Here is a 12353-nt window from a genome sequence, read left to right as displayed (position 1 = left end):
AGTAAACACAGTTTGATAGCCCTTTATAGTCTTTTGGGCATAGTTCCAAATTATTCTCCAGAATGGTTGGACTAGTTCACAACTCCACCAATGCATTAATGTTCCCATTTTTCCACATCCCCTGTAACCTTTGTGATTTTTCCTTTTCTGTCATGTTAGCCAACCTGATAGTTGTGAGGTGGTATCTTAGAATTGTTTTAACTTAGATTTCTCTAATTAGTAGTGATTCAGAGCATTTTTTTTAGGTGACTATTGATTACTTCGATTTCTTCTTCTGAAAACTTCCTATTGATATCCCTTGACCATTTATCAACTAGGCAACAGCTCTTATTTTTTTTAATTTAGGTCAGTTCCCTATATATTTGAGAAAATGAGGCTTTTATCTCGGAGAAACTTTATGTAAGAACTTTTCTCCAGCTTTCTGTTTTGCCTACAATTTTGACTGCATTAGTTTTATTTGTGCAAAACCTTTTTAATTTCATGTAATCAGAATTAACCATTTTATATCCTGAACTGTTTTTCTTGTTTGGTTATAACCTCTTACCCATTCCATAGATGTCAGGTACTTTTTTCAGTGCTTATCAAATTTTGTTTATGATAGCTCTCTTTATGTTTAAATCATTTATCCATTTCGACCTTATCATGGTAAACAGATATGTATAGAGTGGTGAGATATTAGTCTGGGACTAGTTTCTTTCTAAACTAATTCTACTTCTCCCAGCAATTTTAGTCAAATATAGAGTCCTTAGCCTAAAAGCTTGGATCTTTGGATTTGCAAAACACTCAATTACAATAGTCATTTGCTGTCTGTTGTATGCCTAATCTAATCCACTGATCCACCAGTGTTTCCTAACCATTGTTATTGTTATTGTTTTGATAATTACTACTTTGTATTTTGTCAGTATTCATCCTTTTACTTTTGTCGGTTTTACTGACATTTAATTGGGCAGAACAACTCCAAATAATGACTTTTTTGATACTGGTAATTTTCTTTTTTTTTTAATCAAATGTTATTTTGTTTTGTTTTTTATAAAACCAACTCCTGATTTGATATGTAGTTCAATGGTTGTTTCGATTTCTTACTTTCAATTTTACTAATCTCTCTTTTGATTTTCAGGTTTTCTAAATTGGTGTTTAATCAAAGATTTTCAACATGATTTTTTAGTTGAATGCCCAATAGTTCTTTCTCTTTTTATTGGTACATGCATTTAGAGATACAAATTTTCCCCTAAATACTGCTTTGGCTGCATTCCCACAAATTTTGGGATGTTGTCTCATTGTTGCAATTCTCTTAATTGAAATTATTTCTATGCTTTGTTCTTTGAACCACTCATTTTTTAGTATTAGATTGTTTAGTTTCCAATTAACTTTTAATCTATGATTCTATGGTTCTTTATTAAATGTAGTTTTTATTTCATTGTGATCTGAAAAGGGTATATTTAATATTTCTGCTTTTCTACATTTGATTGTAGTGTTTATACCCTAATACATGGTCACTTTTTGTGAAGTGCCATGTACAGCTAAGAAAAAGGTCTACTCCCTTCTATTCCCATTCAGTTTTCTCTACGGGTCTATCATATCTGACTTTTCTAAGATTCTGTTTGTCTTCTTTCTTATTTATTTTATGGTTTTGATTTATCTAGTTCTGAGAGGGGAAGGTTGAGGTCCCCCATTACTATAGTTTTATTGTCTATTTCCTCCTGTAGTGCATTTAATTTTTCCTTTAAGAATTTGGATGCTATGCCATTTAGCTCATATTTGTTTAGTATTAATACTATTTCATAATCTGTAGGTCCTTTTAGCTAAGATGTCATTTCCCTGCTTACCCTTTTAATTAGGTGTTTTTTATTTTGTTTTGTCTGCGATCATGACTGCTACCCCTGACTTTTTTACTTCAGCTGATGCATAATACATTTTGCTCTAGTCCCTTATTTTAACTCTGTATGTGTCTCTCTGTTTCAGATGTGTTTCTTGTAAAGAACATATTGTTGGATTCTGGTTTCCAATCCATTCTGCTATCTGCTTCTGCATTATGGTTGAGTCCATCAGATTCACATTCACTGTTATAATTACTGACTGTGCATTTCCTTCTATCCTGTTTTCTTCTTTTTATCCTTCTCTCTTTTGATGTTGTCCCTCCACTCAAATCTATTTTGCTTCTGACTGCTGCCTTCTTTAATATCTCCTTTTTATAGCTCCTTTCTCTTGTCTCCTTCCCTTCCTACTTCCCTGTTGGGTAAGGTAGAGTTCTATTACCATTTGAATATGTATATATATATATATATATATTTTCCCTCTTTTAATCATTTTAAATGTGAGTGAGATTCAAGCATTACCCTCCCCCGCCACTCGCACACCATTTCCCCCTCCACTGTAAAAGCTCTTTCTTGCATACCTCTTAAATATGAGAAAATTTTCCCTTTTCTTCCTCTTCCTTCCCTCTTCTAGAGCATGCCTATTTATCGCCTATCCATTTTTTTTTACTTCATCTAAATTAATGGACTCAATATCACACCTTCTTTCTATGTAGAATCTTTCTGGCTGTCCTAATAAAGGTAAAGTTCTTAGAAGTTACATGTATTGTCTTCCCATGTAGAAAGGTAAATAGTTTATCTGTATTGAATCCCTTATGATTTCACTTTCATATTTATCTTTTCATACTTTGCTTGAATCTTATATTTAGAAGTCATTGTTTCCATTCAGCTCTGGTTTTTTTTTGTTTTGTTTTGTTTTTGTCAAGAATGCTTAAAAGTCCTCTATTTCATTAAATATCCATTTTTTCTCAAAGAATTATTCTCAGTCTTGCTGGACATGTTACTCTTGGTTGTAATCTCAGATCTTGTGCTTTCCAGAATATATTCTAAGCCTTCTGCTCATTTTAATTGGTATCTGCTAAATTGTGTGTAATTCTGGCTGTTTCCAGGATATTTCAGTGGTTTCTTTCTGGCTACTTGAAGTGTTTTCTCTTTGACCTGGGAGCTCTGGGATTTGAAATATTACTAGGAATTTTTATTTTAAATTTATTTGGAGGGGAATATTCAGAGGTTCTGCTGAGCACTTTCTCTGCTCTGTCATCTTAACATTGCCCCAAGCTAGTCTTATATTCTTGCTTGTCTGTATTATTTCCCCAAACAGATGGTAAATTTCCTGAGGTCTTATTTCTGACATATTGAAGAAGAATAGTACTGAACATATAGTGGACACTTAGAAAATATTTATTTATCCCCAAAATTAGCTTGTCCATTTGCCTGTGATAAAATTGACTTAAGAATCGCTTTCAAACCACTTCAAAAACCTTTGGATGCAGGGACTGTTTTCATCTTTGTCTTTGTACAATTAAAACCTAGTATAGTATGTTGGTCACAATAGGCTCTTAAGAAAAGTTTGTTGAAATTTGTTTTTATTTTGTCTGTTCCAATCAACTGAGCTCCTTGAAAGGAAGGACTTTCTTTGTATTTGTATTCCCAGAGAATAGCATGGTGCTTGGCACATAGTAGGTATAAGATTTGCTTCTTTAATCTATTGACATTACTATATTACTCAGATATCAAATCCAGTCCTATTTTGACTGAACTCTACTCCAGTAAGGTGATCTATTTTTTTTAGACAGTCCTACTTTAAGGAAATTATTTATATTGAGATAAAAGTCTTCTAGGCTACCTCAAAACATTTGTCTTAGGTATACGGTCCTAGGTAGAGATAAACTAAATGAAGTCTCTTTGTATGAAAATCTTACAGCAATTCAGAACAGAATCATGTCCTCCCTGTCTTTTTTTTTAAAGAATAGTTTCTTTTGATTATTCTTCCTTGTAGTGGAAATTCTTTCCGAGAAGGATTTATATAGTATCTCTTTCATTTTCAGTGCCTAGAACAATAACTTTCAAAGTATAATTTCTTAATAAATATTTGCTGAATTCATTTAAGTGGCAAAGTAATTAATTAAAGAGTAATTAAAAACCATATCAAAATTTGCCAACTCCAAGAAAAAAAAATCTAATTGTACTTAAGATTGAAGAACTCAAGCAGTTGTTCTCAATCTTAGCCCTCAGACTTTTGGGTGTTTATATGTGAGAGTAGAGGGGAAATATCCAGTTTTTACAAAAGCCAGTAAATCTATATATGAATCTAGAAATAAACAAATACACTTTTCAGTTAGATTCCTCATGTAAATATTACTTTTTAAAATGTATGTAGATATGATTAAAATGAAATTCCCTTTTTAAAAAAAGAAATATTTGTTGATCTCTATGTTTTTATAGTTTATTGGGGTTTTTTGGCAGGGAGGGAGTTAAAGTCTAAATTCCTCCCCTGAGATCCTCCTACATCTCAACCAAAAAAAAAAGGTTCAATAGCCACTACTGGTAGACATCAGAACCTTTTCATGGCCTTTTCTAAAGCAGCTATAAATGAACAATAAGTAGGCTGGTGGTGTTATGGGCCAGGCCTGACTGAAACTGGTCTGGTGGTTCACATTTGAGATTGTAGTGAAATGGGACAATTGTAAACCATCCAATAGGTATTTTATGCCCCACACTGTTCCAGACCTTAGCATAGAGCACTCAGCTAACAGTGGAGGGAGAGAGAAGGAAATAAGTATTATTCTGTCATACTGGGCTAATGCTTTATAATTATTGTATCATTTGAACCTCATAACAACTTCACCTGGGAGATAAGTGAGTCTCATTTGCTAAATCAAATATTTACTGTTAACTTTGTGATCACATATATAAGAAATAGAGAAGGAGGGTACAGCTAAGTGGTTCAGTGGATTGAGAGCCAAGAAGGTCCTGGGTTCAAATTTGTCCTCAGATACTTCTAGTTTTGCAACCTTGAGCGAGTCACTTACCCTGCCATTCCTTACTACTCTTCTGCCTTAGAATCAATACATAGTAATGATTTTTAAATGGAAAGTAAGTTTTTAAAGTTTTTTTTAACTTGGTGTATAATCTGATTGGGGAGATTAAAAAAATATGAAACTGTAGCAAATAATACCAAAAAGAATAAAGATGCATCTAATCCTTTAGAATTATGATCTAATGCCAAAAAAATAAATTAGAGCAAATAATTTAAAAGCATAAAGTCCTGAGTGGAGTCTAGACCCTTATTTGCTAGAGGAAATCACTTCACCATCACAAAACTCTGGGTTTTCATTTTTAAAATAACAAGTGTTGTCTTCCAGATTTTCCTCATTGAGGTGTTTTTAGGATAAAATATGTAATAAATGAAAGAGCTGAAAGTATTGTGAAACACAGTTGTATGGTATCATCAAAGAAAAGATTCAGAGGCACAAATCTTAAGACAATTTTTGTGACACCTCTACTGGTATTAGAAGCTTTACATATTGTTGCTCCGTTATTGTCATATCATTAATTTCAATGACTTTCAGTGACTTTAGGAAAAAGCACAAACTTAAATTCTTTCCTAAAGCTGTTCATGATTTGATGTAAGCCAATCTTTCCAGGCTTGTGGGACAGCATTCCTACTGACTGACCCCCACTGCTGTTTCCAATTAAACTGGCTCATTTGATGGTCCATGTATGACATTCCATTTCCCACCTATGTATTCTTCTTTCTGACCTCCCAGTTGTTGATGCTTCCCTTTCTCCCCCAGACTCCATTGTATAGTGTCTCTTCCAGTTTGGAATGTAAGCTACTTAAGCAGGGGCTGTCTTGTTTCTATCTTATGTCCACAGTCCCTTGTATGTAGTTGATAAATTCTTGTTGAATTAAAAGATACAGTTTTTAAACAAATTTTGTGTCATTTGCTTTGCAGTTGATGGCAATACCTGGGCACAAGTCATTGCCTTATACCCAACTTTAGTAGAATGCATAACCTGCTCCTCTCCAGAAATCTGCTCAGCACTTAAAGAGGCATTAGTTCCCTTTAAGGACTTCATGCATCCACCAGCATCCAAGGTACAAAATGGAGAATCTTGACGGCATATTTGTATTTGAAGGAAAAAAAATTCAAAAAAAGAATGTTTGCTTCTGAGTGAGGAGGACTCACTTTTGCTTCTGTGAGGACATGTCTTGCAAATAACACTTGGCAGCTGTTGTTGGCTTCCTTTTAATTGTACTAACAAGAGCTTGGTGATTTATGTATACTACAAGCTTACACCTCAAAAGAGTTCCAGAATGGGTGGCAGTGCAAGCCTTTAATAAATTAAACTGAATAAATGGAATCATTTATAATCTAATGTGCCTGCTACCATATATTGAAGTGGTGACTGAAAAGTGGGCTTATGTACAGTTTGTGGTGTATGTGTTAATGATGTAATTTTAGTATTTCAATTCAGTCCTTTATTAGGCTGGTGTTTTGCACCCTTTTTCAAGAATAAAATTGTACTAAAATTTTATGCAAGATGGTACTGTAACATTCCATATTGTCTGTAACCAGCCTTTGTAAACAAAGGGAGATGATATACTTGTGTATACAATAAATGGTACAGTTCTGTATAAAATAGTTGCATTTATTATTTAAAATTTTTAAATATTGATAATGCTAAATGCTTGAGAGGATATGTATTTATTATGAATATAAAATTGTGTGCTTACATATTTACTTATTTTTTTGATTAGCAGATATACTCATCACATGATCATGCAATTTACTTTGTGTTCGTTTTGAGTGTATTTACAATGGTTATGAAGCATCTGACTAGTAAGTTCATAGGAAGACTGTGGCAAATAGAGATTTGCTGATTTAAAATTTTGAAGTGTTTGAAATAGTGATTTAATTTAACATGTTGAAATATTGTAGCATTATGACTCCATACCTCATTTCTTTAAATATCTCTTGCCAATTTTGCTTTATCTATTCATTTTTGTATTTTCCCTCTGGATTTTAAATAGTATTTCTTCTGATGCTTACCCTCACTCCCCACTGTCTGAATTACAACCCAACCAGGTTGATTTAAAATATCTTAAAATATTTTGAACTTTTGATTATACCAAATTTTATTCATTTCAGTTATCTTCACTGATTCATCTCAACGGGGGATATTAATTCTGTGCTAAACTTTAAGTAGAAAATGTATGTGTCTTATAAAATAAGAAGTGTATTTTTGGAGATAGTCATTGCATTTAGAAGTGCAGTAAACTTTCTGTTGTGGAGTAGAATGCTCCTTTGTTCTAAGTTTTGAGGAAAGTACTCTTAAGTACTTTTACTGTTTCTTTTTTTTTTTAGAAAAAGTATTGATTTATGTCCTGGCTGAATATACTTTTTATTTTATGCATTATGGTAATGTGGTGTTTCTTAGTTCAAATATTCATTGATTGGAAGAGATAATAATGTTTAATGCAATGATTATTTGTAAGAATCGCAAATGGCATTAATGTGCTAAAATTCTTTCATTTTAATAGATTTTATACATTTTTTATTCATCTAATCAAATCATAAAGCTGGTAGAATTTATAAATATTGAGTAATGGATTTCATAGAAATTTGGGGCTCTTGTTAAAAAATTTTCACATTGTCATTCTCTTACACCATACCTAGGGACATAAAAATAGTGTTGGGATAGGTAGAAGATGTTTTAGTATGATTATTTTATGAACTTTTAAAATTCCATCTTAACTTTATATAATAGATTACATTTCTTAAGTTCTGTGATGTGATGTTTTTCCTTGAAAGTTAAAGAAAAACCATTTAAGCAGAATTTACTTACCTTATTCTGCCTTTAAGTATGGCAAATTTAAAAGTAGGAAATCAGTATATTGTGTTAATGTAAATTCTTAACTTATATATTTCAGCAGCTTCCTGGAAAAAATGTACAAATATAGTCAAAATCGGTATTTGGATGTCATCATGCTAAAAGTAAATCATTTTGAAAAACAACTTCAAAATGAACTGAATCACATGGATCACCTAACAAAAGTTAAAATGTGAATTTTATTTCTAAATTAGGATTCTGCTAGACTTAACTTGGTAGGAACGTGTTGCACAAACCCAGTTAACCACATTGTAAGTTTTAAAAGTGCATGAAATGATCACCAAATACTCTTTCTAAGTGTCTCTTTTGAAATGCACAAAACATCAGGAGGGGTTAATAAATTAAGCCATTAACACCTGAATTTTAATTTCTTTCAACAATAACAAACTTGCTTAAAGAGAACTGCTTTGCTGGGGCTTCCAAAAGGAAGATGCCCAAATCTCCCACTTTATAGCCCTTCTATTGAGTATTCATTTTTAAAATGAGGAGAGTTTGAGCTAGATGATCTCTAACAATTTGAATTTATGATTGTGTTTTTATGGGGGAATATCACTAAATGACCTCTGTAATTCATGTGTTAAGCACAATTTCTGAACTCTCATATGGTCAGTTATCAATTTTTCTGCATAATTAGTGTTTAGAGTTTTTTTTCTTTTTGACAATAGATGGATATTTTTTCACCAAAAAACTTACATAGCACATATTCACCATTCTCTTACCCATCTTATAGATGACAGAACAACTATTAAACACTCTTTCTGATATTGCTTACAAAAGGTGAAACAAATTACAGAAGCCCTCCTTTTCCCTGCTTTACCATTGCTGCCAAAAAAGGAAGCAGGGACAATGTAAAACACTATCATTTAATTCAGATTCTTTTTTTTTTTAACCCTTACCTTCTGTCATGATATCAGTTCCATTTCAGAAGAGTATTGAGGGCTAGGCATTTGGGGTTAAGTGGCTTGTCCAAGATCACACAGGTAGGAAGTGTCTTAATTCAGATTCTTAAAATTTCTTCTACTTGCTGTCCAAAGAAGAGAAAAATTGTACAGAAGAAAAGGCAAAAAAAAAATCATCAAAGATGTATAACCTAAAAAAACTTGGTCCTACAGCAAGAGCTAGGGCTAACAGATCTACTGGTTGAGTGCTGCAGATATTCACATAATCTTATGAGACCTAGAAGGTGGCTTCCAGCACACTGAGTGCTCCTTTTGTGGAAGATTTATGGTTGAGCATGAACAGGAGCCCGATAAGAGAAACAAGCATGGGTGAGTTGTGAGCTACACCACAGTAATAAGTATTGAAATTTGTGAGATTACAAATCCACTGAAGTATTCCTTAAAATCACTGCTAGCTTTTAAAAAAATAATAATTCTAGTATATGTAAGCCCTTATTATTAACATTTATTTTTATACTTTTGAGTAATTAAGAATAGAGAGGAATTAAAAAGAAAGTAAAACATCAATCCCTTGCTTTTGAGTTGTATGGAATCAAATAACATATTTACAGATTGTCTTGTTGAAGGATCATTTAAGTCATTCTGCTTTCCTTCCATAAGTGGACTGAGTTTAAAAGATTGACCTGTGATTTCATTGGTACAGGAAACTCTCAGGAAAGAAACTTATTCTACCTGTGCAACGCAGCACCTTCTCTTCAGTTTTTAATCTGAGTTGCCTGAAGCACTGAGTTGAAGTGACTTTATCAGGGTCACACCGCCAGTATGTATGTTTTACAAGAGGAACCAGACAAGGAGTGTGGATGAATGGGGTAGCAGTAATTCATCATCGTGATTTAAAAATCAAAAAATCTCCAAAAGCACATGTCATACTGATGTGTTGTGATTTTTTTTCTTTGTTCAAGAGATAGAATGAGGGGCAGGAGTCATCATTATTGTTATAACTGAAACCAAATATGGTAGAGCCAGATGATGGCCACAATCCTGCCCTAACCCTCTACTTTTCCTAGGGATCCCATTGTATCTGTTGGTAGTTGGAATCACTATTGCTAACAGCAGATGCAAATTTCTTTGGGAGCCTGCCCACATGGGTGCTAGCAGTGGCAGTTTGAGGTCTATTGTGTGAATCAAGTAATCTACCCAAGACTGATGTACAGGCTTAAAACTGAATTGGGGATCCTTATGGAGAGCTATACAGCTACTCCTGATAGAATTAGCCACATTTCTCAAGTTTTGAAGGATATGTTTGTAACTGAAGCTGTGGTGCCATATAAAGAAGACTGTTGTACCAAGATTAAAGTACAATATTGTTTTATGACTGTCTACTACTAGAGCAACTTATTTGTATGAAATAAGGATTAACATCATTATGAAGTATCTTTATAGGATGGAACAAACAAATGTATTACTATATCCAAATGACTCAAAACATTTCCTTATGACAGGGAAATTGTTATGTTTTCAATTTGAGAGTCAAGGGATTTTATAGATTAGAAAACTAAGGTAAAATAGTATAGTTGTACTTCTGTGTGATGAATGTGTTCATGAAAATTAACAAATAATTTTTAATAATAAAATCATATTTTAACTATATTAGGGCAAATGGTTTTTTTTTAAGAAAATGTGTGATGAATTCTTTTGTAATGAGTCAAAATTTGTCATCATCCCTCCTTCCTCCCACTTCATGAGATTATAAATCTAGAAGAAACATCAAAAGCCATCCAGTCCATCTCCCTAATTTTATATGTGAGAAACTAAGGCCCCAAGAAGTTATGACTTGTTCAAGGTTATACAAGAATTATCAAAAGAAGGATTCAAACCCAACTCCTTTAATTTAAAATCCACAGATACTTCCATTATATCATGTTCTCAATTATGTGACTTTAAAAATTTGCATATCTCATTTTCTTAAAGCAAAGTATATCTGAAGTGATTTGAACATGGTGACAGAGTGATTTTATTGTGGAGTAAATAAAATCTAGAACTTTCAACTCATACATTTTCTGTCCATAATTCCAAAACTGAGCAGAATGTGATTGTTTCATGTTTTTAGATAAGGAGTGATTTTTGATACCACCTATATTAGTCGTTTATTGTTTGATTTTTTTGTTATCTATTATTAGAAACATTTCCTCATTTCCACTTCTTTCCTTTCCCTCCCATACCAAACTTCTTCATCCTCTCTTTCATTATACTTCCATTTCCTTCATGCTTTCCTTCCTTTTACCTCTTATTCCCCTATCCCTTTTTCATTTCTCTCTCCTTCACTATTTCAGTTCTTGTGATTTCACCCTTCTACAATTCATAAGAAATATATTTTGCAATGAAGGCATCTTAGCTAAATATATTTAAGTAGCAACAAGTGCATATACTAATGCCACTGCTGCTTTTCTGCAGGTATGTTGTGGCCTGGCACAGTCTCTTGTTTGTAGGAGCAAAAAAACTGTAACCATCTCTTCCTCCTTAAAGAAGAGTCAATTGCCAAAACTATCCATTGCATTATTTCATTTGTTTCTGAGACCTAGTACCAAATTGAATGAATTTGCTCTTCTCTCTTTTAATCCCAATCTTAATTTAAGGCTATTTATGAAGCTCTCAGCTTTCTATACAGTATTGATTTTCCCTTAGGATCACAAAATTCTCTACAAGGTACCTTAGAAGTTATCTAGTCTAACCTGTACCTAAGCAAGAATCTCCTGTTATTCTAATTTTACGTTCTGGGTCAGCACAAAATAAGTCTAATCCTTCTTCAGAGGACATCTAGGCAGCTCAGTGGAATCAGAGCCAGGGGTTCAAATCTGACCTCAGATACTTTTTAGCCATGTGACCGTAGGCAAGTCATTTAATTCCCTTTTCCTAACCCTTACCACTTTCATGCCTTGGATACATGGTATTGATTGTAAGATGGAAGGTAAGAAAAAGAACAAAACCAATGTGGTTGATAGATTGGAAAGAGCATTGGTTTTGGAGTCAGAGCATCTAAATTGAAATCCTTCCTTTGATATTTAACTGCCTAAATGCAATTTAAACATTGAGTATTTGAGATGTTGTCTGATTAAGGTAGAGTAACTTCCCTTGTTCCAAACCCTGTGCCTAAGGTAATGAATTAGATTTTTAGCTGCTATCACACACTGTTGACTCAGATCAAGCTTTCATTCTGCCCAGACCCCTAAATCTCTTTCAGATGAACTACTAATTAGCTGTGACTTCCCCATCCTATACTTAAACAATTAAATTTTTGAGCCCAAATAAGACCTATTTATCCCTAATAAATTTAATTATGTTATTTTCAGCCTATAGCACTTGCCTGTCAAGGTGTTTTTGGAAACCAGCTCTTGTCATTCAGCATTCTATCACTCCAAGGTTTGTGTAATCTATAAATGTGCTAAATACGCCATCTGTGCCTTCAAGTCATCAGTGGACTTTTTTTAATAGTTTAAGGCCCAGAACAAAGCCATGGGATGCTGCTTTCCTAAACTTTCCTAAACTTCCCTGCAAGTTTAGGCTGATTGATTTGGGTACTCTCTCAGTCCAGTCATACTGATAGTTCTGAATCCACCAAACTCAGTTGTGATCTAGTCTACTTCTTTCTACATCTGACTTCCAGGATAATGAAAGGGATTTCCATGTTCAGGGAAACCTTAGACCATATTCTTTTTTTTTTTTTTAATTAGATGATTTTGAA

The 12353-nt window shown here is 33.2% G+C and overlaps 1 protein-coding gene across 2 annotated transcripts in view; it reads left to right on the top strand.

The window, feature by feature from the left end:
• Positions 1–10261, top strand: part of MON2 (MON2 homolog, regulator of endosome-to-Golgi trafficking) — a 170953-nt gene extending 160692 nt beyond the window's left edge. For both annotated transcript variants that reach the window (XM_001363454.5, XM_001363373.5), the window contains one exon: positions 5774–10261. In XM_001363454.5, the coding sequence (XP_001363491.1) occupies positions 5774–5937 (164 nt within the window). In that variant the 3' untranslated portion in view covers positions 5938–10261. The remainder of the gene's footprint in view (positions 1–5773) is intronic.
• Positions 10262–12353: the final 2092 nt, after the last annotated feature.

The sequence above is a fragment of the Monodelphis domestica genome, chromosome 5, assembly GCF_027887165.1.
Source record: "Monodelphis domestica isolate mMonDom1 chromosome 5, mMonDom1.pri, whole genome shotgun sequence".
Classification (NCBI taxonomy): domain Eukaryota; kingdom Metazoa; phylum Chordata; class Mammalia; order Didelphimorphia; family Didelphidae; genus Monodelphis; species Monodelphis domestica.
Note: the sequence above shows the minus strand (reverse complement) of the source record. Positions and strands in the feature narration are given on the sequence as shown.